Genomic DNA, 27390 nt, shown 5'->3' with positions numbered 1-27390 from the left:
CTGCAAACAAATCTTGCAAGCTCACAACCTTTCCGCGCTCACAGATCAGATAGTTCACCCTTCCCTTTACAGCTCCGGTTATTCTTCGTACTTAAAGCGATAGAATGAGAGAGAGTGAGCACTTTTTAGGCACCCAGCCTTTATTAGCCTCATGGTCCCTGCGCTGAGCATTTGTTTTGGGATTATTTCAGGCCTGGCTGAGTCGTTAGTGCCGAGGTGGTAATTTGTATCGATTGTTATCAGCCTGCGTGGTGCAGATGTGCTCCCTCGGCAGCAAGATTTAAGGCCGCTTACTCCACATGCGAGAAGACTTCCTTCCTGTCTAATGAGACAGAGGAGTTCATTGCTTTCGCTCTGTCCTTGGCCCACAACCCCACCTCTGTCTCTGTTTCTGGAGGAACTGAAAGGTGGTGTCGGCAGGAGCTTCGGAACACACAGGGGCAGCTATCTTTCAGTATTAAATGTACTTTTGCTGAATGTTTTATGCCGACTGCTGTTACCTTCGGGATTGACTGACTTTAAATTGGTGAACAACATAAACTAGGAACAGTACAGGATTAGGCAAATCTCCACTGCCTTTCAATTAGGAGCCACTCTTATAGAGACAGCCGCATATACAATCATATTAATAGGAGCTCTAGAAATAGATCTACAGGGATGTATGCATTTTGTACATCTTTTATTGAGCGAATATGAGTTGATTCGCGGGGCTGATTGCTTTGTAAAAGAGGATTTAAATAAAAGAACAAGAATTCTTTAAGCAGTTCAGTGATGTGAAATTTCCTTTCAGTTAAAGGCACAGTATTGGTGTAGGTAGTGGTGTGTGTGTGTGTGTGTGCATGGTGCTCTACAACGGACTGGCTTCCCATTCAGGGTGTATTCCCGCCTTGCGCCCAGTGCTCCCAGGATAGGCTGTAGATTCATGGCACCCCTGACCAGGATAAAGTGTTTACTGAAGACGAATGAGTATTTCAGTGGAAAATGAAAGTTGTTTTTGCTAGTAAATATACCACATATTCAAAAATGATGACTCATGCTGCAATCCATTGTACGCATGACTGAGAAAAACCCAACCTCCAATAAGCAAAGTGCAATGGAATGGTCATTCATCTTGGAATTCCCAGTCGGGAGCTCGACATCCCGACATCCACCTTTCCCGAGTTCTCTGACGTAAATACACCCGGCACTACCGAGGCACGCACAGTCAACAGTAAACAGATCTCCTTTTGCATTATTTTCCACATGATAAAATGTCATTTTACTTGATACGTAGCTTTCGTGTTGTGAAAAGGTGTTTTAACAGCTTTGTAAGTTTAGATTTATAACGTAATTTAGTTGACTTCAGCCCAGTTTTTATTAATGCGATAAGACCATTGGGACAGATATGTTTTATAAGCAAAGATGAACCTTGCATGGCGTTTCTCTTCATTACTCCTGCAAAAACAAATAACTTCGATCTTTTTTATATGTTTATCGAAGCCATACAAATATTACCTGGTTCTGGGAATTCGCGTTTTTTCCAACCAGAAGCACCGGGGTGCGTTTAGATGGGAACTCGGGAAAACCAACGGATTGCAGCATCAGAACCTACAACAACACGCCCTTCTGACACCTTCTTACTCTGAACTGACAATACCGAGCTACCAAAGCTCAAGGCCTTAATATGGTCTTTGCTGTGTTTTTGCCAAACAATAATAAGTGAAGGTAGTCATGGTGATCTTTGTATAACATCAGTTCCCTGGCCTTAAAAAAGGAAGCATGATTCACTACAAGGACAGAGAAAGGTTCCAATTTTAGTTGCACTGTGACAGTACTATGTGTGTAAATAACATGCTGTAATTTTGCACTGTGTCAGTAGCACGTGGGCGTACAATTTTTTCGAGTCTCTTTCTTTCTTTGGCCTTGTGTTATTCATGCACAAATGATAAAATTTTATCTGCACGCTTCAATCCTGTACCCTTTGTTCTAATAGGAGGATGAAGTGGATGAAGTCTTTTTGTGTGTGTGTGTGCGTGTGTGCGTGTGTGCGTGTCTTTTTGTATGTAGTTTATGGATTCTCAGATGGAGGTGCAGGTGCTTGAAAGTATTCCTCCTCGTTCATGGTCCTTTCGTCTTCTCTTCTCCCCGTAGCTCTTGCAACTGCGTGGGAATGAGAAGAAGTTCACCTTGCTGCATGCCCTTGTGGAGCAGATCATGTTGCACGAGCCCTGTTTGGCCACTTTTTTCCAGGAGTTGACAGAATTTGAGACCGTCCCTGGGGGTAGGCTAATCAAAATTGCATCAAAATGGAAGATTGGATGGTGGCTTTTGGGCTTCTTTGCATGCTTTTTTGATTGTGTGTTTGTGTGCTTTTTTATTAGCGTCAATTAAAGGCCTTACAGCTGAGGTGGATGGTAAGTATTACACTATTATTATTGTTGTCGTTATTATTAGTAGTATTACGGTAACTATTATTATTACTTACTAAAGAAAGCCGTGATTGATTGAGTGTTTTTGGTTATGGGATATCAATCTGTTCCTGTATAGATTGTAGAAAGCAATTGATTTCCAAAAATGTGCTATATTTTGCATAAAGGTTTACCTGTATTGGTTACAAACCTATTGCTGTTTATTTGAAGTACAAGGCTGAAGGCATAGAATTATTGGAATCGCTGATGACTGATGTGCTGCTGTCAGTTTTAACCAAGAGCAATAGTAACTTTCTCTGCGGTGATGGGCTCAAATGGCTTGCTTTATAAGCTCAAAGACTTGGCATGAGGTCTAAGATCTCCATTGTGCCAATGTGGGCCTTCAGAAAGTGGCCATTTAAAAGATGTTCTGCCTCAGCGAGCATGGAAGATGGATGATCAGTACCTTGTCTCACCTTCTAGTTGTGAAGAATGAGCTACAGAAGGTCATTCAGTACAGGAAAACATACAAGAGGAAAAACCTAGGCAGCCAGCACTCCAAATTCTCGAAAGACTTAAAGGTAATTTTGCATTGTCACTATATAATCAAATGTCAAGGCAAGACGTTCCAGGTAGAAATGATTTTGTTTTGGATTTTGTTCATTTTTCTACTCTTCAAATGTAATAACAAAATTTGTCAAACTCAGCAGTAATATGTTTATTCCACTGAAACCGTTGGCAAATTTTATAAACATATAAACTCACGAGTTTGGAAACACACTGTGGCTCACTCGTTTTCTCAAAATCGGGTTTTTGTTTTGTTCAGAACCAAAAATCTCAGTTTCAGGATAACTTGCATTCATGGCATTTGACGTGGACTTTTGTAGCCCTATTTCTAAGCTTATTACTCAGGAATTTCTCAAAATGTTGATAACTGTTGGACTTATGAAAAATGAAATCGGTGCATTATAAGGGTGCATGGTATTTTCTTTAATATGATAATTACGTTTACAAATCCAACAAATCCTTTTCTGTAGGTCTTTCTCTTGAGTCACGAAATATAGAAATCAACATTTTAATTCTAACATCAGTCATAGTCTAGCTGTTTGGTTTACGTGTGAACGTTTACACATATGCAGTATCTATCTATATGTTTAAATTTAGATAATGTTTACCTGTAGTGTCTTGCTTTTGCTAATGTGAACTGTTATACTTTGGTTATTATTCTTAGAGGAATATAATGAAATCTCCACTGGTTAGTAAATAAAGTGGAGTTTTTCCCCTCATACTTGCATCTGAAGTGTATAAATACACCAAATAAGTCACCTTTCAAACTGAACTAGATGTCTCATGCAACAGGTGCAGAAAGCAGAACTTTGCCCTTGTGGTTGATGCTCCACACTCCTCATATTGTTCCCCAAATGAAGTTTCACAGTCACCAAAATTCATCCACTCCCTGTAAAAGCTTCCTGTGATGCCTGACACTGTGAAACAAGTGGCAGTAATAACAGTCTTAGAGGTCGATGGCACTCAGTGGATGAGAAAGCATTCCTCTAACTCCCGTTCTTCTTTCATCTCTGACTATAGATAGCCATCGAGAAGTATGAGGTTGAGCTCAGCCAGCTGACGAAGAGGTGCGCTGAGATGAGGAAACTCTACGCTGACATATTGGTAATCCCTGAGTTATTATTCCAATATCTTGTGTTGTGCTGCCCGGGGAGACAGATGGACCAGAAGCCTGCCGGTTTGTCGAGACCGGCCTTTTCAATTGTTTCTCTGCTTATCTGTACAAGGCGAGGATGGAGAAAAAGGGAGGGGTGTAATTCAGACAGCCGATTCCTCAAGGTTACTATACTCCCGCCCTGACTTAGTGTCGCCAGCTAAGCGCTGCTGTGATGTACGTCCCGAGACACACTATTTGGAGCTCATGGCTCCGAATAATTGACATAAACTGACAGGCCTGTCCATTGTATTATTATGGATTCACTCGTTTTAAAATTTTTATTATCATTTTTAATTGAGCTTTATGGTTTCGATATATTTATGATTTATGATAATAATTGTACTCGTCTTGTTTTGACTTTAACAATGTAGTGGCTTCATTATTGCTTTAAAAGGCCATAGCTGCTACAGGTTTGCTTACAGGTTAGCAAGTTTGCTAACAAGATCACAGTGATGTGCCTGTTACATGTTTTAAGCTATCATTCCTTACCATAGCAGTACTAAAACATAACCTGGCAAGCTGCAGAATCGCGCTGATCAGATGCTCGTTGCTGAACTATGCTTTCTGCACTATGTGCTCCCAGAAAGACAAAGGGAGTCTTTTTTTTCTTTTTTCTTTCCTCAGTCTATAATGTACATTTTCCCCCAACTGTCCCAATTTTCCCCAAGATTATCCATCATCTCTAAAAGTGTTATTGGTCTTCTGTGAGAATTTGGGCTTGTGAGAGTGAGACAGTGGTGAGTGGTGAGTCCGGAGCTGGGGAAGGGAATTGCTTTAGTTCCACAATTACAGCCCAAAGTTTGGTCCCCCATCACCAATAAAGAGGAAGCGACTTGGTCGGCCAGTGAGAGTAAGCAAGAGGCAGAGTTAGAGAACAAGAAAAGACAAGACGGAGAACTCAGGGGTTGAACCGAGCACGATTAGGGAGTAGGACGGGAGAGAAAGAGACAGAGGGAATGATAAGAGTGCGGTGCACTGACTCCTGCATTATCAGTGACAGACTGCCTTGCCCATGTTCCTCTGGGTGTTCAAATGTCTTACTGTTTCATCAGTGTACAGGTCTGAGCCCTTGGCCTTAGATGAGGCCAGGAAATGCCTGATAGTGTTGAAAACTCCCCGTGTCGATTTAAGTCTTACCGTGTTGCTCTGTACCAAAATGAAGTACTAACATGATATGTGATTTTGATTGAACGCACGTAATGACGTCACTGTTTAACTATAATGTAAATTGGTCACATTTATATGGTCTACATTTATTCTGTTTTCCCCTCAGGTGAAATTTGGAGAGCCCTTGGATCAGGATTCTCAAGAAGTGTTTGGCTGGGTTTACCAGTTTATCAACGAATTTAAAAGGATCCATGCAGAGTTCACATCTTGAGACTTGCCACCACCGGTTTGTCTGTTGGTGTGTGCGTGCGTGCGTGTGTGTGTGTGTGTGTGTGTGCGTGTGTGTGCTTTTGTGTACGACTAAGAAGCCTGACCTGGCTTCTCAAGCATATCAGAGAAGGCGTGTCGATCCAAAGACCATTTGAATGTCAGTCTAAACTGAAGAGCAAGGTTTTCGGTGAGCATCCTAATCCAAGGGTTTAGTGAAGGATTTGCTGGATCTATCGCCGATCCGGTGTTTACTTTGATTAAAAGTCTTGGGCAGAGTTACTGAAAGCAGCTCTCTCACTCCAGTCCATAACAAAGAGTATTGCTGGATGCACTGCTAGCTCAGGAGAAACTGCTCGGTTGGAAGCAGATATAGATCGGCTGTTACTTTTTTTGGAGAGCTCTTTCAATGGAACTTACTGGGCTGGAGATGACAAACGGGGGCTGCCAAGCCAACAGCGGGCACACAGCTGCCCAAGAAGGAGGGAGGGCAGCAGTGGCCAAAGCCAGCTGAACCCCATACACACATTTCTCCAGACACTCCAACATGAAGACTTCACTAGACTGCGTTTGTTCCTCCCCTTCATTTAAATTAACTTTGCCGATAAGCCATGCTTTAGATTGATTTTTCTCTATGACTTGAGGGATCACGGGGCTGTATGTGTCTTACATTTTAAGCAGACTTCAAGAGGCACACAGATGTGTCCTTGATTTTAAAAAGCTAAATATTGAGGAATAATGGAAGTCTAGGCAGCTCATTGCTCACATGTGCCACACAGCAGTATTTCAACTAAATCGATTGTCATCGAAAAACGTAAGCATTGCGCCATACATGCGAACAGGTCAGGGATAATAAAAAAGATGTGTTTGGTAATTCAAAGGCAGAATGGAAACCCAGAAAAGTTTGATTTTACAGTTTGATGTGCACAGTATAGTGAAACAATATAACTGAACTGATTAAATTGATATAATGTTTTTATTGCATATGTCTCTGGGATGTCTGCAGGCCCTGGAGGAGTTTTATAATACTCAAATCATCATCTCTGTCTGGCAGGCAAAAATCCCTCCTTTCTACACTGTAGATGTGCAATCTGTAATGTCACAGTAACACGGCAGAAAGTGAAACTTGAAATGATCCAATAAGCATTGGTATTTTGGGCAATTTAACTACGGTGTATCTGAACCCAGACTGGGAGAACAGAGGAAAGGATATGGAGAAAAGCACTACTCTTATCAAGCTCTTATTTGATTCATGCACATTGACACAACCTCCATCCACCCATCTTCTATACCGCTTATCCTTCCTTCAGGGTCACGGGGAACCTGGAGCCTATCTCAGGGAGCATGGGGCACAAGGCGGGGTACACCCTGGACAGGGTGCCAATCCATCGCAGGGCACAATCACACACACACTCACACACCCATTCATACACTACGGACACTTTGGACACACCAATCAGCCTACCATGCTATTTTAACCCATTTGTGTGTGTGCGTGTATATATATATATATACACGCACACACACACACAAATGGGTTAAAATACAGTGCATTTAAGACAAACTTGGCCTTCAATTGGAAATTATTCTGTAGACCCATACATATGTTGTTTTTTTGTTTTTTTTTTATCAGTCAGTGCCAGTTCACACATTTTTTTGTAACACAGTACATTTGTCTGCTTTCTAGTTGACTAGTTGACTCATGCATTCACTAAGGAAATGCAGACAGTAAGGAAACGAAGGCAGACACCAAAGAAAAGCAGCTAAATATACTTTGTTAGTTTGAAAATATTTCAGACTAGATGAAACCAATCCAAGCCTCAACTGCACGTCGTGTAAGACTATGCTTTTGATAAAGCTTTCTTTTGCTTTAATGTAACATAATGTAACATTTTCATATTACGTTGTATGAAGTGCGAAAATAAATAAATAAATCCCGCTCTCACCTGCCCCTGAAGGAATTCCTCCCATAGTTATATTTGTTGTCCTTTAAAGCTAAATAAAGTTTGAATAAAACCCTTGCACTATGGCATAGTGAATTGTGTCGAGAAAGAGTGCATTCACTGCTACGGTTTTCTACATTCGCACTCAGCTTGTTTAGAGCCTGGAAGACGATCCAGACTCGTTTGCAGACGCTATTGAGGCAAGATTTGAAAAAGCCTGAAGCAAACAACAGCCAAGAAAGGATGGATATTGATTTATATGAAAGGACGAAGGACATGTTGATGGACATGAGCTTCCATGCTGCACGCTCTCAGTTCCAGAATAAACAATTCTGCCACCAGATCGTCATTTTAGGAATTAGTACATCCTTAAATAGTGTAATATGATATACAGGTTAGGGGGCACGGTGGCTTAGTGGTTAGCACGTTTGCCTCACGTTTCCAGCGCTGGGGGCTCGAATCCCACCTCCATCCTGTATTCTCAGAGCCTGCACGTTCTCCCCGTACTCCCGGGGTTTCCTCCAGGTACTCCGGCTTCCTTCCCCAGTCCAAAGACGTGCACTGTAGGCTGATTGGCATTTCCAAATTGTCTGTAGTGTGTGTGAATGTGTGTGCGATTGTGCCCAGCGATGGGTTGGCACTCTGTGCAGGGTATCACCCCCTCTTGTGCTCCGAGCTCCCTGGGATAGGCTCCAAGCTCCCACGCAACCGTGTGTGCGATAAGCAGTATGTAAATTGGATGGATGGATATAAAGATCTTTCATTTGTACTTTCATTGTTAATGGTAACAAAAGCATTGAGCTTGACTCTGTATGGCTGTTAACTGAAATGCACTGTCAATTGAAATTTGAGACTTTTCTGCTGTTGTTGATCAGAATGTAAGTAATAAAATAAAATGTCTTGAATGCTGAGTCCTGAAGTTTTAGATTTGACTATGTAAAAGATGACTAGTAAAAAAAAACAACCATTTATTGAATTACTCAGCGACTAGAATGAATAGTGAATAGAGTTGCGACCCTTAGTGTCTATGGGGGAAACGACTTTGTGCCTAGATGAACCTTTTCTCTTCATCCCGAATGTCTTCAGATCTCCCAGTCTGGGTTCAGAGACACACCACACATGGCCAGCTTTTCATCAAGCGCACCACACTTCGTCTGAGAGGATTACAGATGAGAGATGTTATTTCCTGTACTTGAACCATCCCACCTGCCTTTCAATCACTGCCTCTTGAAATCTTTCCTTCTATATTGCTCAGGCATTGCTTTGTTTAAAGAACAGACTCTTCATTGAAATAACTGATTCCTATTTCTGCTTTGTCATTAGCAACATGCTGAGATGTGTGTTTCGGTGTCTTTTGTATGGTTATTTATTGCTTTGTACTGTGGGAAGAATTTTACAGAAAAGCAACAGTTCGCGGTTTTCTGTAATTCTTTCGTCATAGAGGAATGTGTGAAGGGTACAGAATAAAATCAAGGCTTAAGGCTTTTCAGATTTTCCTGAAGGTTAATTGAAATTAATTTCTATTCAGAGTGTACAGACGTATATAGAAAGTATAAGAGGCAAAGCTAGGCATATGGTCATACATATTTAAATATGCTTGAAGGAATTAAAGTCCCATCCGATTATTAAGTTGTTCATTTTACAGCATATTATTCAGTAATCAAAATGAATTATTCAGTAACTACAGTAAAACTAATAAGAAAGGTTTGTCGTTATGAGAGTCAGAACAGGCCCTGTGAGTTTATGGGGATAATAGATTTTTTTTTTTAGTTCAAATAAAAGTTTGTAAGCATTTTCTGCAATGGCTCATTGTGCTTATTCCCAATACACCGCTGCAGAAACGTTCTGAAGTAGTGAGTCGTTTCATTTTTACGACATGGGATACATAGCCGATAATTTGCTGTCAGTCTGGAACGCCGTCCTTTTTTAGAGAACCTGTCAGTTTCTGGCTAGAAGCCATTTTGGATTTGATCCATCTTTGTGAAGCTATAAATAACCATTCATATTTGTGTACGAGTACTACTTCTAATAATCTGTGGGAGTTAGTGAGTGATTGACCATTTAGCTCTTGCATATTAGCTATGCTGCAGTTGATGGCATAAGTCTATATGCCCTCAGGATGGAATGAAAAAGATGAATAAATATGGTGAATAGAGTCATTGTGTCTATGTCAATGCTTTTTTAATATTTATTTATTTATTGTTATGGGCAGCATTGATTCATTAGGCCATAGAGCCGGTCCCAAGTTCAAACCATAGCTTGGGTTACTGAAGTTTGGAGTTGGGGTTTCACATCTTCTCCCTGTGTCTGAGTTTCCTCCCAAGAACATGACAGTAGGTGGACTGGCTACAATACATTGAACGAGTGTGTGAATGTCATACTGTAATGGACTGCCATCCTATTCAGTGTGTACTCCCACCTTGTGCTCAGAGTTCATGGGGTAGACTCTTTATCCACCACAGCATTGACCAGGATAACGCAGTTACTAGGGGTGAATGAATACATTTTTTTGCTTTCACTTGTTATCTCTAATCTTCTAATATTTATTCTTTTTTAAATTTTTTATTTATTTTTACAAGAATTTATTCTTCTTGTTCAGGAAGACCAGACGCTTGCGGAAATCCATACGTCAATGTGCAATCCCCTTGAACAATCTGGCATTGAAGTATTTAGGCTGTTAAGAAGGAAAAAAAAAAAAACAGCTGTGCTGTGACCCCATTGCATGCCACTCAGATTAAACAATTTTCTGGGCCACTGGACCTCAGATCTGTAGCTCTGTCTGAGTCAGCCCATCTTCAGAGGGTTAACCAGTGACTCCACTTCACTCACCGTGATGTTGAAGTTGCTAACAATGTGACCAAACTTATTATTAATGACTGTCACGCCTGTCAGGGGCGGCGCAGGCTCAAAGTGCTATTCATCATGGTCTTTTAGAACGTTATTGTATTTTCAGAGCTATTGAACTGGGAAAGCTTATTTGTTGATTTTTTTTTCTTTTTAAATCTATTGTACAATTTTAGTGTTTCAGTGTTTGATTTCTGATGATAATAATAATATTAATAAAGATCCTCGGTTGCCTCAGGAGCAGACAAGATCAAAACACTGACTATTTTTTTTTTTATCTCCTCTCTTTCCTCTAAAGGAAAGAATTGTTGCATATTCACAAAAGCGGGTAACTGAGATAAATTAGGTGCTGGAGGCCTTCAGATGAATTTTAATGTCATTTGCTCTTCAGCAGAGAGACCTCTTCACCTGTGTCTACACGCTGAGATGTTCAGAACAAAGGCAGCCACATACACATCATAAATTAATGCACACACTCTCTGTGCTAAACGGACAATACGTCGACTGGCTACACCGTGCAATAACTGAAGTGGCTTCATGTTTTTCATTGCCTCCGGTCATGTCGGGCTCTCCATATCCTACTGAATTATAATGACACTTAGGACCGAACCCAAGAGGCTTTCCACCACAAACAGTGTCAATAGGTTGAGGCGATAAGGCTGTTCTCCCTAAAAAACCTAAAAGAGATAAAATAATGCAGGGCACTGAAGGTTGATTCATCTGCGCTGCTCAAAGTCTAGCTCATCCTTTTCAGAGTCACCCAAGAATAGACTTTTTGGCCTAGGTTATCCTTTGGGGATTGTCCTGAAGACTAGACTGGCAAGAATCCAATAATCCTTCCTCAATCAAATATTAATTCTTCATTCTGACGCTCCCGCTAGGTGTTGTTTTTGGTCATTGCCCATTATGGGATGCCCAATAATAGAGAAACTCACGAACACTTTGCCACTGAAAAACGAGCATAATTGAATAGTACGTATGATGGTATGCTAAAAGGATAGATATTGATCAGTAGCGTGTTCTTTATTTACCTTTGATGGCAGAGAAGGCCTGAGAGACTCGGGACAAATTATTTTTTCTCCTTCATTCACCGCTTTATCTTGGTCAGGATCATGATGGATCCTGGGAACACTATGACAGGTGGGAATCTCAGGGCACCATCACATGCATTCACACCTCGGGCTAATCCACCTATCTGCATGTTTTTTTTAAAGGTGGAAAGAAACCAGTGCTATCCTGGAGGAAACCCTTGTGGACGTAAGCAGAACATGTGGAACTCTGCACCTGAGTTTGAGCTCCGGCTCAAAACAGGGCTTCTGGAGCTGCGAAATGGAAATGCTACCATACTGCCTCCAGTCAAATTAGCGTTTCTGTTTTGCACTGATCTAAACGGCAGCATTTCAGATGTAGACGACATTATAAATTAATTACAAGCAATTATAACACAAATTACCTTTTCCATCTCAATTTTACCCATCAATATTTCACAAAGCACACAGCAATACCTTCTGCCTACTCTCATTCCCAGCAGTCTGGAGCTCTTTTGTGTTATGTTTTAATAGCCTGGTGATATTCACACCTTACCCAAGAATTACCACCTTCATCTTATTTTTCCTCTAAGGCAGACTGTTTTACAGAAAGACAGAGAGAGTGTGAGTCTTGGGCATGCTTCCTTGATTTGCAATGTCAAAGCGTCAAGTGGCTGCACTGTTTATTTGTGTTAACAATTCTCTGTGAAATGGTGAGGGATTATTTGTGGTTGCATGCCGAGTTTCAAGGACATATAGTATCAGGTCAAGAAGCGGAGACATTATACTCTGTTTGAAATGCACTGGGTTTCCCAAGCACTTTCATGCAGTCTCCATATTACCATATAACAAATTCTGGTACCCTACCTGTTCCAATCTCAGTGTTAATTGCAGCTTTCTTTGGCAAACATTTATGCCACTGTAAATCATACCAAAGTGATTCTTTAACTTGATGCTTTAACAGTCAGAGCCATATCAACCTACAGTTCTCGACTGGTGTCCCACTGAAGCTACACAGGGTTGAGCCTGGCCAGCACCTGGATGGGAGACCTCCTGGGGAAAACTAAGGTTGCTGTTGGAAGTGGTATTGGAGAGGCTCGCAAGGGTCTGTGTGGGTCCTAATGCACCAGTATAGCGACGGGGACAATATACTGTAAAAACAGTATGGTCTTTCGGTTGAGGTCTATGTGATCATTAAAAACAGATCAGTAAAAGAGTAGAGGTATAACCTGCGAGTCCTTGTGAAATTCCTTAATAATATTCATCCCTGAATTGGCTACATCACTCTCCTCTCCTCTCCACCAATAGCTGGTGGGCATTCTGGTGCACTATGGCTGCCGTCGCATCATCGAGGTGGATTCTACACAGTGGTGGTGGTTGAGGAGATTTCCCCCGCCATACAATGTGAAAGTACTTTGAGTGTCTAGAAAAACTGTAACTAACTAACATCTCATACAACACCATCATTATAGAAAGTAAAACCTTGGTGCAGTTCAGCCTATTTATTGCCTATAAACTGCATTTTCCCACAATTACGCCCAAAAGACTTCATTTTAAAAGTGGATTTCTGCATGCATGACCATATCGGTCCAAGCCGAACAACACTAAAATAAATCAATTAGACATTTTCAGATCCTTGCTTAAACATCCTGCAGTAGCTCTCTGATTTGTGTTGTAGGAGTAGCAGACTGCTCATATGCCTGAAACATACACAATCACATATGTGTATATGAACAGGAAAAAAAAGAGCGAATACATTCCATTACAAAATACATCTAGTTGAAATGTACACAACGTGATGAAAAGAACATTGTTTATTTATTTATTTATTTATTTATTTATTTATTTATTCCATGCCTAAAGAGCATTTCACTGCAAGGTCCACCATTCAAGCCGACTTATGATTTCAAAGATGTTTTGCTGCTCATCCACAAGACGTAGATCAGGTTTCAGGATCTGATGAATCTCCTGGGATTAAAATCGAAATGATTATATCACATTGAGAATAGCTTTAGAAGAAAAAAAAAAAAAAAACCCTTCTATATCCGAGTAGAAATGTTTGTTGCTAGAGCAGTACCTTCAAGTATGCATGCTTTATAGCTCTGGTTCGAGGACCTTGAAGATGTAATGTAGCATTATAATTCATTTAAGGTTCATAGTCCTTAAGGACCACTTGTGTGTCTTTGAACCAAAATGTACCATTGAGAAATCCATTCAGCTTGACTTGCGGAATAAATCAAGATCAACCGTTCAAGCAAGGTTGATGGTGTGAATGTCAATACTGGAGAATTCCGGTTAAGTTTAAAAGATTTGTTGATGATTCTGTACTTCCTGATTATTCATTTCTTTTTTTAATGAAGATCCTTCCTTAGGGGGACAAGTGGCCTAGTGGTTAGCACGTTCGCCTCACACCTCCAGAGTTGGTTCGATTCCCACCTCCACCCTGAAGCTTGCATGTTCTCCCCCTGGGTACTACTTGGGGATTCCTCCCCCAGTCCAAGGACATGCCTTGTAGGCTGTTTGGCCCTGTGATGGGTTGGCACCCTGTCCAAGGTGTCCCCTGCCTTGTGCCCCAAGTCTCCTGGGATAGGCTCCAGGCTCCCCTGTGACCAAGTGCGACATATAATTGATAGAAGAACCTTTCTTCTTTCTCTTAGCTGGGGGTGACATTTTATTTATCCACACTTGACTGGACACTTGGATGGGTGTTTTTGTGCAGTCATGTTTACTCTACACCGCCACTATGTGCTGAGATTTCCCATCATTCACATGGCGCATCGCTAAGGCGTTTTGTGGGAATCCTGTGACCCAGAAGTTGCACATCCCAAACAGCTGCACGCGCGCAAAAAAAAAAAAAAATACACAAAAGAAAACGTGTAGCAAAACCGACATGGCATTAGCCGAGAACAGCGCACAGGCTGTAAGAGATTTCCGTTTCCAGTCGGTGCAAAATTAATTGTGCGGTAATTGCGCGCGCACTGCGGTTAACTCTCTCTCTCTCTCTCTCTCTCTCTCTCTCTCTCTCTCTCTCTCTTTCTCCGGTAGCAGAGCTCACCAACGGGAAAAAGAAAAGAAGCTCGCGTGGAGTGAAGACACTCAGCCACAGTGCTGAGGCGCGCGTGCCTCTCTGCTGCACCATATTCCTCCTCGTGGAGTTTGAAATATCCGCTGATTAGCAGAACACAAGGATAGGAAATATTTGTTTCTACAAAAAAAAAAAAAAATAATAATAAATGAATAAATAAACGAATTAATAACTAAAATGACTACAGATCAAGAATCAACACGCATCGTTTAGAGGAATCCGGCGGATTTTTGTCTGACGCGCGCGCGGGAGGCGGATAAAAAAAAGCGCAAGGCACGAGAGGAACATTTTCGGAAGTTTGTGGTAACCGGAGATATATATATATATGTATACATTTTTTTTTTGCACGATGCCGCGTAACTCCCCGGCTGTGTGGCTCGGCGTGTTGGCGCTGGTGGCGCTCACAGACGCGCAGAACGACACGGAGCCCATTGTGCTGGAGGGGAAATGCCTGGTGGTGTGCGACTCGAACCCGGCTTCAGACGCCAGAGGCTCTTCATCTCCGCTCGGCATCTCAGTGCGCGCGGCCAACTCCAAGGTGGCGTTTTCAGCCGTGAGGAGCAACAACCACGAGCCGTCAGAGATGAGCAACAAAACGCGGATCATCTACTTCGACCAAGTAAAGAACGTTTTTCTTTTTGTTTTTTTCCCCCTCCCCCCCACTTAGAAAAGTTAGCCAGAAAGTATTATTATTTTCTGCATGCATATTTGCTTGCAAAACAGATTGCAACCACAAAAATATGGAATAACATGTTTCACCTAAGTCTAAATATTGAATATTTCATATTGAATAGTACTCTATGTTAAAGGATCAGCTGGTCAAATAACCTCAACTCTCAGAAATAATGGTACTTCTCATTGTCTCTGGAGTGGCACCATCAAAGATGCATCTTTTCTACCTTTAGTAGGCTTTGTATCTTACAATTGGACCTTAAGGACCAGTGATTCAGAGTACCTCTTCTCTAAAATCTAATTAAAGGAACACCACATGCACCTTCCCAGGTATAACACATTATAGGTACAAACACATTGAATGCACCCTTCAGGGCACCCATCCCTAAAGTACCTTTATTTTCTTACCTTTATTTCTGAGAGTGCAGGAATGGCATATTTTCCCAGTGAAAGGCTATACATTATTCTAAATTTTTTAACCAATTAACGAAAAAGAAAAACAAAACAAACAAACAACAACAAAAAAAAAACACTTAAATGGTGATTAGTTTGAATGATACAAGTAGAACAGATTAGTTCAAGTCATTATTTAAAAAATAAAGTCATCATTAGGCAGGATTAAAGTCATCGATGTGATTAACACATCAGCGCATTATCCATTTTTGTTAATTGAGTTGGTTAATGAGACACACACACTCCTTATAAATGTATGTGAGATTACTTATAATAATTCATTCAACCAATGAGTATATATATATATATATATATATATATATATATATATATATATATATATATATATATATATATATATATAAGATCATATATTTCTAGGTCGACATTTTTTGTATTTTTCTTGGACGCCTGTGTAAATATCCTATATACATGAAGTATTCGGTAGGACACCGGTGTAAGTGTAATGTATGGGGTGTGGGTGTATGTGTGTATAAAACGTAAATGTAACCGCTCCGTCAGATTCAAGGCCTCTCATTTACAGCTGCGAAACTGGTATAGGCCACTGCTGAATAGAGACTATAGAAGACCACGCAGGCATCATGAAGTGGGAAAGCGCACACTCAGTGCACAGTATTGCCCACTGTGATGAAGTGCAGCTGTGCTGCATACAGCCAGTAGCCTACATAAATCATTACTGTGCACCCCTCTCTGTCTGACTTTCTGTATACCTGCAGAAATGCTATTCATAACCCATATCTTAATTCTTAAATCATACATCACACTGCAACTTGCATAATTTTATTGAACATTTATGGACCACTGATATGGTTTTATTTATTTATTTTTTTGTATGGTTACACACTATAACCTTTCCAATACTAAGCAATACAAGGCTGCAATATGCAAATGAACCACTATTTTTTGTGTGCTCAGATGCTCTAGATGAGTGTTTCTGTGGGTGTTTTTGATGATTCATGGCTTTCGCATGAACCGGTAGGCATAAATGATTTTAATCAAAAGAATGCAATTTGTAACCATGTCAACAGACATTCTGTAAGGGCCTTTTTAATATATCGCATGGTATAGTGCAGTTGCAACATGTAATCTCAATATAGTTTTTTGTCAGTATTGTTCAGCCTTATATTTTATTGCATTATCACCCCGACGCCATGCTGTGTTGCCTTCACTAACCTTCTTGCTTCTCGTCATTCACTTGTCATTCAGTTCTGACACACACCAACAGGCCAGGGCATCTGATAGAGCTCAGCCTTGGTGTTTGGACTGACTGGACCATACAGGGCTGACATTACTTATAGATGGTTTTTGGATATTCACTGATAGCTTTGTGTAGATCCATGCTGCAAAAATGAGCTTTCGGGTCGAAAACTAATCCCAGTTATGCAAGAAAGGCTGAAGCAAGCAAATCTAACATAAAAAAAAAAAAAAATTTGTTTTGTGTTAGATTTGTATCTCAGCACATGTATTCGTACTAAATACTTTCATCCATTTGAAGGAGTCAGATTTAAGATTTGGCTCAGGCTTTAATAAAGCCTTAATTAAGCACCCAAGCAGATGGACTACAGCATATATTAACCATTAACAAGTTAGTGCACTACCTTACACCACACCACACTCTTTTCCTTGCACCACACTCTGTTCCCTTCCAGCCCTCCTTTTCTTCATTTCTTATCTCTACTTCTGCAAAGACAGTGCTAATAACTGTGAATTTTGATGCAGGACACAAAATAAAACTCGGCTGCTTTTTCTGCTGAGATGTGCTGTGTATAGGCCGCCCTTGAGGACCTATTATTCCTTACTCATTACTTTGGCTGCTGGGGCAGTAGGGGTGGTTGTGAGGGGCGGGGGACGAGGTTGGTGGGGGGGGGGGGGGTTTGTGATAAAAGAAGGTAGCCTGACCAGCTGCTCTCTGGCCCTGTTTTGTTCAAAACCTCAACAATGCACGCAAATCACAAACTAACCAACCAACCAAACAACCATGCTTTCTGTCTAACCCATGGATTGAGGCCTCTTGGGGCCTTTATGTAACTCTCTGGCAGTGGAGCAAGCCATACTGGCCTGCTGTGTATTGTGTGAGAGCTCTGTGGATGCTAGCCATGCCCCCAATGGGATGGATACTGGTGCCGATGGTGCTCAATCTTCTCAATACTCGTTGGAACGAGCTGTCTGGGTTTGGAAAGGACTATTGGATACCCATTTGTGAGCTATCTGGAGCTCCTAGATATGTTTACGGCAGGTGATTGTGTCTTATCTGTCCCAGATGGTTATGGGAGAAAAGAGCCAGGTGGATATTGGGTCAGACCTTGGTTAAAAAAAACAAACAAACATCCCCCCCACCCCCCCGCCCCCCGGCCCTGAAAATATGTAGGCTTGTATTGCAATTCTGTTTTCTCCTTTGGGTATTATTCCAGGAATTCATAATGGCAGTAGTTTTGCATAAAAACTGTGCAGACACTTTTGATATTTCAGTGTTGCCAACAAACAGAGTGCAAAAGAACAACCGTCACATACAAAAGTAGTGTAATTATTGTGCAAATTGTTATATTGGTGAAATCATAGATATGCCTGAAATGTCACATTATTATAGAATTTTAAATGTCAGATGAATTCACTGTTTAATTTGTGCATCTATAAATAGAAACAGACATTATACATTGCATAATTTATCACATACTGGCATATATATATATATATATATATATATATATATATATATATATATATATATATATATATATATATAAGCAATAAATCACAAAAGACGTGTCATCTCTTGCTTTTAATGGGGGAGATTCAGACTCTCTATTTAGCATCCTTTTGTCTGGCAGTCTGAGTATCTTTGTAGTCTAATAAGCACAAGTGAGCTGAAACCCCAAAGGGTCTGAGACAATAGAGTCAGAAGAGTCACAAGACCTCCTCTGCTTGTGCACCAATATCCCAAGCCCATGAAGTGCATAAAGAGGAAGAAAGTATGGTACATCCAATACAAAGTTCAAATGGGGACAATTTTTCTAAGAACCTTCACCTGCTGAAGCAAAAACTCACTTGCAAGGCCATTACAGTTTACATTTGTGTCTATTCATTTCAGTGATTTTTTAATGCAAAGTTCTAATAAATAATCCAATTCGAGCGTAAAGCTTTTAAAAGAACAGATGACTTTACAAGATACAGCGATACAAGGTTTCCACCAGTTTATCGGATACTAGTACCGAGTAGCAGTAGGATGAACACGATTCATTACGATCCCACAATAACGAGTACCATTTCTTTGCATGTGGAATGGGTTCAATTGTAAATCTAGCTTGTGATTTACAAAATCTATTGTATTAATTCCTTCACATGCAGTGTAGGGGAGGAAAGAATATGGAAATGAGGTTTTTTGCATGTGCTGTTTGTTCTTGACAGCTGCAGAGACTCCTGGAACAGTAGAACAGGAACTAAGCTAATTAAAGGCAGTGAGACATGTTGAAAAACTGTTCAGAATACAACGTGAACACAAAATTAAACAGTCTACTTTCCGCTTATAAACCGAAAAGGTTTTCATTCACATGTACAGTCAATATCTAATATGAAGCCATCTTTGCCAAGGTAATATGAAGTCATTTTAAGAAACGTTCTGATCGTTTTGCGATACCGAGGCACAATCTTGATAAACATTTTTATTAAAACCTAGTGGAAGACACCAGATTGTCTTTAACTGGTCTAAATGGGCTTTGACAAATTTAATACCTTCCTTTTAGCCGTATTATTTGCTCACATAATCAACATTTCTGCAGGCTGTGAGGCTCAGTAGATCACACTGCGGGTGGAAAATTAATCTGTTTCCATAAACACCACCCTGTATTTTTCACTTTATGATAAAATGCCCCAAATTTCATATTCCTCAGGGAACAACGTTTAAGCAGATTTGAATGACGCAACCTGACGGTAAATCAGTTTCCATATTTTTTTTTTCTACGTGCCATCAAATTAGCATGTGTTTATACACCCGAATCTTAACTAAAAATTGAAAGTAAAGGTTTAAACGTCTTTGACTAAGATCAATCATTAGTCTGTGATGTCGGAGCATATTTTCTCAGAATTGTTTTACAAATGCAAATTTTGAAGAATTTGCATGAACGAACACAAAGTAAGGAATGATTAACTTTAGAGGGAGCATGGGATTGCAGGCGTGACTTTTCTTACAGCTTAAACTGTATAAAAGTCAAAGGAATGATTTTTGCTTGTTAGAAATCGTATGAATTTCGACATGAGATCGTGTTGTGGATACGCTGAGTAAGGCCGGGTTTGTAGTTACACCTACGGCGGGGTCCGAATATCGGAGACCACTAAAGAAAACACTTCTAAGCATTGCAAATTTAACGCAAAGTGTTTAATTACAAATGATCTTATCAGCAATAAATTGAGTGAAAATTTTAATTTTTATAGAATATTTACATGAATTTGAAAATTTCTTCGTATTCGGTATTGCTTTAATGACAGATTGCACTCGAGCTGGGATGGACTTAAACCAGGATGGTTCATGTCAGATCCAAACCATGGGCGTGTCGTTTGAACACGTTCTTCACTGGAAGGGATAGGATCTCAAATAATATCTGCCCTTTTGTACAAAGGAGTTATAAACATTACAAATTTGCTTACATTTAAACAGTGGCCAACAAATCACACAAAATCTTGAGTATTGAATATGTATGATTTTGAACATTTCCTTTTCTTTGTTTAAATTTTTTCTTTAAATCTTTTTATTTCTCGTTATAAATGAAAAAAAAATAAAATAAATAAATTAAGGGCAACAGAATTGCAATGTGGCCTCGAACATCTGGACCCCACTGGATCTAATGTTGCACCTCCTTTGGCCAGCATGAATTAGCCTGGTTTTGTTTTTTACAAGATGCTGGATGTGTTGTACCATGTGGAAATCATGGCATTGCCCTGTCTCTTGCTCTGAACTTCCATTTCCACCTCAACCCAAATATTCATGATAGTGCTGAACTCTGGAGGCGTTGTAGGCCACTGTACAGCTGGTGCACAACCAGAATAAGCTTTTTGCCGCCGCGGGTACCGCCGCAGACGTGGCGACAACATACATTTGCTGCTCTTGACCGCTAAGTGGCGCTATAAACACAGATTTTAAAAGGGTGAACGTGTCACCGCTCATTTTCGCAAGTAGCTGTCAACTGCACCTTGCTAATGGACTAGATTTGACGGTTGCAGTCAGTGGAGAACACAAGAAAAACACTATCTGTATGTTTAAAAACAAATCATGTTCACAGAACCAAATTTATTCCTCAAAAGCCCATGTAAGCGTTTATTGTTTAGACTGAATTCAAGCTGAATAGTAAGTGTATAGTACTACAACCCTGTATTTTATCTGTATTTTTAAACTTTAGAAATATGTGCATTATTATTATTTATATCATTGTATCTTGTAGTATTTTGTCCTTGCAATAAAATAAAAGTGATAGAAAAGGTGAATTACTCTGCATGGGAGCATTAAGAGTGGAAGCCTAGTTGTCTAATACCCTACATTAATGAGTAGGCTTTATGTCAAACGTTGTGACCGCATTATTTAATGTTTGTCACTAATACAAACATTTAAAATGTACAGTTAATAATCAGAAACGGTGAATTTCAATTTGCTATCCGTCATCTGTCCTTTTTATTAGTTGTAGGTTTATTATTAATTGAAACGTAAAGAAAACTTCAACGAAAACATCGTTCATGTGCTATTAACCAACTGTTACCGATAGCACCGACGGCGTTGATGTTTTTCCATTCTTCGTGACGCTTAGAAATAAAACAGAGTTAACAATTATGGTCAAGCGTTCGGTTTTAATAAATAAACGCAACATTACAATGAATTTCGCTACATTCCAGTAGAGCCTCCGTTGCGCTGTAGTGTTGTAGCAGCAAAAACTCCTCGAACTAGTTAGTTACAATACAAGCCTTGACTCATGGTGGATTGTTAGGCTGAATGTGTCCACCTGATTGTGGAAAAAAATAAACACAAATGTTTAGATGTACTGTACCATTGAATTATTCTTATCAGGGGTCCTAATGTGGACTCGGAAAACATTTACACACAGTCACAATGCCACTACTGGCCGCTACTCCTGACACCAAACAGGACGGCTAGACAGATGTCGATTGGCGCACAGTTTGATCTTTCCCTCGGGCCACTTTTTTCCACAACTGACTAGTCCAGTTTTGATGCTTTTGTGCCCTCCAGCGATTTGTGTGTTCTTTGTAGATAACACTGGTACCTGACATGGTAGACCATTTGAGAGGCTAATAAATGGATTGTTCTCAGACAATATTCTGCATACTAGTGATGACCTTGGGTGCAAGGATTTTTGTCTTTGTCGCTCTTCTCGTTTAAGCCCTCTGATTCAAAAGTGTGTGTGTGTTTTTTTGTTTGTTTGCTGATGCACAATTCTTGGTAAACCCTTGAAAGGTTCATGTTGGAATAGGAGTAAGGGTAAATTAAGGGTAGATTCTAGGACCTACGAGCCTACATGTGTTTGGGTTCATTAAGGTCTCTCATTTTACCCATTCTAACAATTGATTAAACAACTGATATTATAAAGGCTGGTTTATACCATGCAATGCAGCCATCTAACTTATTGTAAGTGAAAACTCAGTGTATATGGACTTCTTACACATTCTGTGTCATTTGCATCCTACATTTGGAAATAGATTTTGCATTGCGGTTTGTATTCATAATTAAAATAGCGTTATTTGAAAAAAAAAAAAGAGAGAGAATATCCTGGTTTATTTGATGAAATCCTGGTTTCTAATTGACAACAACAGAGCATGATAGCAACGAGGAAATCCTGTTGTGCATGAATGCCTATTTCAATCAAGATCTTTATTACTATCTCACGCTAAAATTGTCAAGGAGTCCATCTGGAAAGAGCATAAAAGAGAAAATACTTGAATTATACAGTGTGGCAAAGATATTTCTTTATAAAAACATTTTTTGTATGTTTGTATGGGTTTTTTTAAAACTTAATTTCATGCTTTGATGCCTCTGAAATATATTTTTTCCCACCCTACAGGTCCTTGTCAACATAGGAAACTATTTCACATTGGACTCTGTATTTCTGTCCCCTCGCAAAGGCATCTACAGCTTCAACTTTCATGTTATTAAAGTATATCAGAGCCAAACCATACAGGTGAGAAGGAACATGAAGATGGTATGCTCCATGGCAGGCTTGTGCGATGTAACAATATTATCATCCTTGTACTATATCATGTAGGAGCTCTGCAAAATATGCTTGTACAAGATGATATTCAAAAATATGCTAAAAGCGCAGTTTTTCTTCACAATAAAAAAGACAGATGAGCTAACCGACATGTGAATAACAGCCACTCCCTGGTAGCCCTTCCCCCCTTCCCCCATCTCATGCGCTCACGCTTTCTGACATGGTATCTAGAGAATATTTTGAGTTCATTTATGTGAAATAACAATCTATTAATGTATATTTGACTGAGCTAACATTAGACAAGTATATATTTAACATACAGATAACTATATTTATTAGGGATGCCTATTGGTTTTCGCTGAAAGAGAAAAACGAATGACGATTTTGACCCAAAAAGGATAAACACACCTGCAACGAAGTTTCATATCTAATGCTTTTCAGATCGTATTAAAGGTGATGATGATTAGAAGGTGATTAAATATGCTGGGGTTTTTTTTTTTTTCCTGTGTGCTCTCCTGTGCAACACCGAGATGCATCAACATCTACAATGTCGGTCATGTGGACATTAGAAAACTGATCCCTAAAAGTATTATATCAAAAGGTGATGTTATTTTATTTATTTTTTTTAACTGTATGACTGGAGAATCACATGAAAATCCACCATCCAGCTGAGTTTTTCGTGATTGCTGCAGTTCCTGACTGCACAGCTAGAACTATTATTACACCTTCAGTAAACCTGAAACGGTGGAAATGCTCGTTTTTCTGTCTTTTTAAGGATTGCGATATTGTAACATGGAAAATCAATCAAAATCGCACAAGCCTGTTCCATGGACTTAAACAAAAACATCACCTTAACATTTTAGATTATCGTTTATGGATGATTACAGAACCACTGTAAAAGCATGTGCGTCTCCTGTAAGACAAGTGCGGTATTGATGACGTTGTTATCTTGTACGTTGCACTTGATAAAGTCCAGCTGCACTTTGTTTAAACCTGATTTTATTGTTCTGTGCGTTCCTTCATATGGACTTCTCATCTCCTGTCTTTTAGGTGAACTTGATGTTAAATGGAAAGCCAGTCATCTCTGCCTTTGCAGGTGACAAAGACGTGACACGGGAGGCTGCTACCAACGGTGTTCTCCTCTACCTGGACAAGGAGGACAAGGTTTACCTGAAACTAGAGAAGGGAAATCTAGTGGGTGGGTGGCAGTATTCCACCTTCTCTGGATTCCTCGTATTTCCTCTGTGAAAAAGAGGGCGTGACTGCCAGCTTTCCCATGCGTCAACAGCGTATCACCATTGTTTAACCGATCTGTCAGCATTAACAGGAAGGGCCTGGACTGGAGGCATTCCTCCAAACACTCATTCGTTCACTGTTTGCCCAAAGTGTGAAAAGGACCTTTGGAGAAATATCGTTGTGGCATGTGTGTTCCTTTTTCACAATGCAAAGACACATCTAGGGACCTGCTGTTGCCTTCATATATTTAACGAATTCAACTGAAGTGTTTAGTGTCTTTCAAAGCTGTGGATTTTTCGTACCATGTGTCAAATATTAGTCACTTTTCTGATGTCTGTACGGTCAGTCGGTGTCATTCGTATCTGCTCATACGTTAACTGTTTGATATGATAGCACTTCTTTTCTATGGAGAATTCAGGGGGCACTAAATTTCCTTTTACTGCTTACACATCTCTAGCACTCGAGAATAAATGAATAATAATGTATACCTAAACTTAACCTAAACTCAGCAAATATGGGGTCAATAAAACTGATTTGAATCTCCTTTCCTGCAGAGAGTGTTAGTCCTAATCTTATACACCTTATTAAGGAACACACATATATATATATATATATATATATATATATATATATATATATATATATATATATATATATATATATATATATATATATATATATAACTTTTATGTTTAAATGGGGTAATGTTTCAGTTGTTATGGGGAGTGTCATGGATTTCCCCTCGTGCTGAGTGCCGAAGTGCTTCCAGGTTTTCATTGACATTGACTTTGTTTACTTTTGATACGTGCGTTTTGTTTTGGTTTCTGTTCTGTCTCCGCCCCGTTATGTTATTGGTTCTTTCCTAATGTCTCAGCTGTTTTTTGTTGTCCCTCTTTGATTACATTTAGTATTTAAACCCCTCGTGTATCTTTGTTCAGGGCGGAGTATTGTGTGTTCTGTGTTATCCGCCAGACCTGTACCAAGCCTTTGTTCTCTGTTCTTTGTTTCCATGGTTTTTGATCCAGTTGTTGCTCCCATGTTTAATATTTCTCATTTATGCCTAGTTTCGCTCGTTTGCTCATCGTCTGACCCTGTGCTTGTTTCTGACTACGTTTCTGCTACACGTTTTGGATTCGTCTGCCTGCTTCTTAATAAAGCTCTTAACTGCATTTGCATCCTGCATCACCCCTGCTTTCATGACAGAATACTTCGCCTACAACATCGATGAAGCAGGAAAGAACCAATAACATAACAGGGGCGGAGTAGAGACAGAAACCAAAACAAAACACACGTGTCAAAAGTAAACAAAGTCAGTGTCAGTGAAATCCCGGAAGTGTGCGCTATCGCACTTCGGGCAGTTGAAATATTTATCAACAAATATTGAAAAAAAGAAATAATAAATTGTTATCTCCCTGTCACGGATTTCCCCTCGGACTGAGTGCCCAGCATTCAGGAAATCCGTGACAGGGAGATACCTGGGGTCAATTCCTCTAATGAACATATCCAAATAGTTAAATAAAGGGGAAAAAAGCTTTATATTAGCCTACAGAAATTATGTTCAGGTCATTTTAAACTGAGAGTATGGAAGAGAAATAAAAATCTTTGTAACTATGGAACAAAAAAGATTGTTATATTTACATTTGTGCCCTCAGACCAGCCAGTGGGATCTCCAAGTATGTAAAGGTTTTGTATATCTACTTCCATAAATATTGTTTATATGGCTAATGATTGAGATATATATTGGGTATTTAGAAAATTTGATTTCACAGTTATTTTGCTATAAAATCAAAAGAAATCCTTTGCCAAATAGTGAACCGAACATATTCCACAGCTGCCAAGATTGTGTTATAAGCAATTAAATCCTATCAATTTCTCAGTCACGAACATAGGCTAACAACGGTTAAGTGTAAGTGCAGACAGTGTATCTATGATGTACATAACCTTTTCTATTGCAAAGATTGAAAAGGGAAAAGGGGATTATGGAGAGGATAATGTCTGTACCAGATGATGATAAACAGGCATACTGTAGATCCTGCAAATCCAAAATGCGTGCGAACCACGGTGAACTTGTTTCCCACACAAAGACAAATGTGTCTCTCTTTTCCTGTGCCTGGGCTTTTTGTGCAGTTGCTGAGATGTAGATGGGCTGAAAATTTTGCTGAGCCTTGGCAACCCTGTGGTTAAGATTGGTGCTCAACTCTCCAGGAGCATGCTTGGTGACCTTATTCTGGATAGAAACTCACTGTCGTGTTCTTGCTGTATCTCAGAATTGCATTTTTTGCCCTTGCGTATAATATCTCGGCCTTGCTCTTCTGCATTGCAAACAATATGTGGTGGTTTGTGGATATGAAAAGGCGCTAAACTGTTCAGTGAACATCACAAACCATGACAATATATATTATTGGCACTTAGAGAATAACAAATCGATTGAACTTGAGAACTCATACCTGGCCTGTTTGAATTTGTAAGCAATGAAGTTGTTATTGTAGGATTGCATAAATATAATAAAAGCGTCCACTTTTAAGTCAATGCTATGGACTGAAATCAGTGCTGCCAGTTTTGCTGAAATGGGAGGATGTTTTAGATACAAGTTAATTTGATTCTAGCAAACAGAGCATTTGCTATCACAGAAAATAAAAGTAAACAGAAATGATGCTGCCTGGGATCAATTTTCCCCAAAAGAATGTTTGGACACTCAGTTAAGAATTTGATGTCAAACAAATGTACACTGCAGTAAGCACGTCTTCTGAATTTATAGTAAATTCCAGTAAACCTCTGTAGTGAGAATGTTATTAGGAAAGTACTCCTGCTAAAGTGAATGCTGTGATTAAATCATAAATCTGCTGTTTTGGAATCGTGACACACTGTGTAACGTTTTTGCTGAGGTGTCCAATGAAAGACTGTAATAACACAAAAAATATACCATGTATAGGTTGTTCCTGGTTCCACTGTAAATCGAACCAGAGAATGCAATACAGTTTGACATATCTTTATAGACTTTAGAAGTGCTTTCATTTCAAAATCGCTGAACATATTTATTCAGTCAAGGCAATGGTTCGTTTCTATGTATAGACATTTGATCATTAAAGCAAAATTTTGTTATTCCAAAGGCAACTTTCCAGGACCCAATTAAGTCCAACAAATCCATTTGCACAGTAGAGGCCATCTTACCAACATTTTAGCAATGATAGGGACAATAGTTTATTTAAAATAATAATAATTAAAAAAAAAAAAAATCACAATCACACTGTAATGGAGTTCAGAGCTCACGCTCACTTTGCTTTATTAGTCATTAGAAGCAGATCATGCTTATGCAACCGTTGCTTGATTTGTAATATGCGAATGTCTCTCTGCCTGTGGCTTTCTGTGGTACTGGCATTTGCAATCTCTAATCGGTCCATTTGCCCCAAAATGTCTTT

At 39.6% G+C, this 27390-nt stretch overlaps 2 protein-coding genes across 4 annotated transcripts in view; both read left to right on the top strand.

Annotated features, from left to right (window-relative positions):
• Positions 1–6541, top strand: part of LOC128619177 (uncharacterized) — a 50801-nt gene extending 44260 nt beyond the window's left edge. For 2 of the 3 annotated variants that reach the window (XM_053643162.1, XM_053643164.1), the window contains 4 exons: positions 2131–2260; positions 2361–2393; positions 2871–2968; positions 3975–5369. In XM_053643162.1, coding sequence (XP_053499137.1) covers positions 2131–2260; positions 2361–2393; positions 2871–2968; positions 3975–4253 — 540 coding nt within the window. In that variant the 3' untranslated portion in view covers positions 4254–5369. The other variant, XM_053643163.1, reaches the window with a different exon arrangement.
• An 8192-nt stretch (positions 6542–14733) lies between these two features.
• On the top strand, positions 14734–24509 carry cbln4 (cerebellin 4 precursor). Its single transcript, XM_053643550.1, has 3 exons — positions 14734–15003; positions 22589–22705; positions 23786–24509. Exons 1-3 carry the CDS (start codon positions 14734–14736, stop codon positions 23981–23983), a joined length of 585 nt encoding a protein of 194 aa, XP_053499525.1. The 3' UTR covers positions 23984–24509.
• The last annotated feature ends 2881 nt before the right edge of the window (positions 24510–27390 follow it).

The sequence above is a fragment of the Ictalurus furcatus genome, chromosome 15 (genome assembly GCF_023375685.1).
Source record: "Ictalurus furcatus strain D&B chromosome 15, Billie_1.0, whole genome shotgun sequence".
NCBI lineage: Eukaryota > Metazoa > Chordata > Actinopteri > Siluriformes > Ictaluridae > Ictalurus > Ictalurus furcatus.
This window is presented reverse-complemented; position numbering and strand designations above follow the sequence as displayed.

Coding starts and splice junctions, on each gene's coding strand:
- cbln4 (XM_053643550.1), top strand. CDS start 14,734: ATGCCGCGTAACTCCCCGGCTGTGTGGCTCGGCGTGTTGGCGCTGGTG. Junction 15,004..22,588: donor GGATCATCTACTTCGACCAA/GTAAAGAACGTT, acceptor CCCACCCTACAG/GTCCTTGTCAACATAGGAAA. Junction 22,706..23,785: donor ATCAGAGCCAAACCATACAG/GTGAGAAGGAAC, acceptor CCTGTCTTTTAG/GTGAACTTGATGTTAAATGG.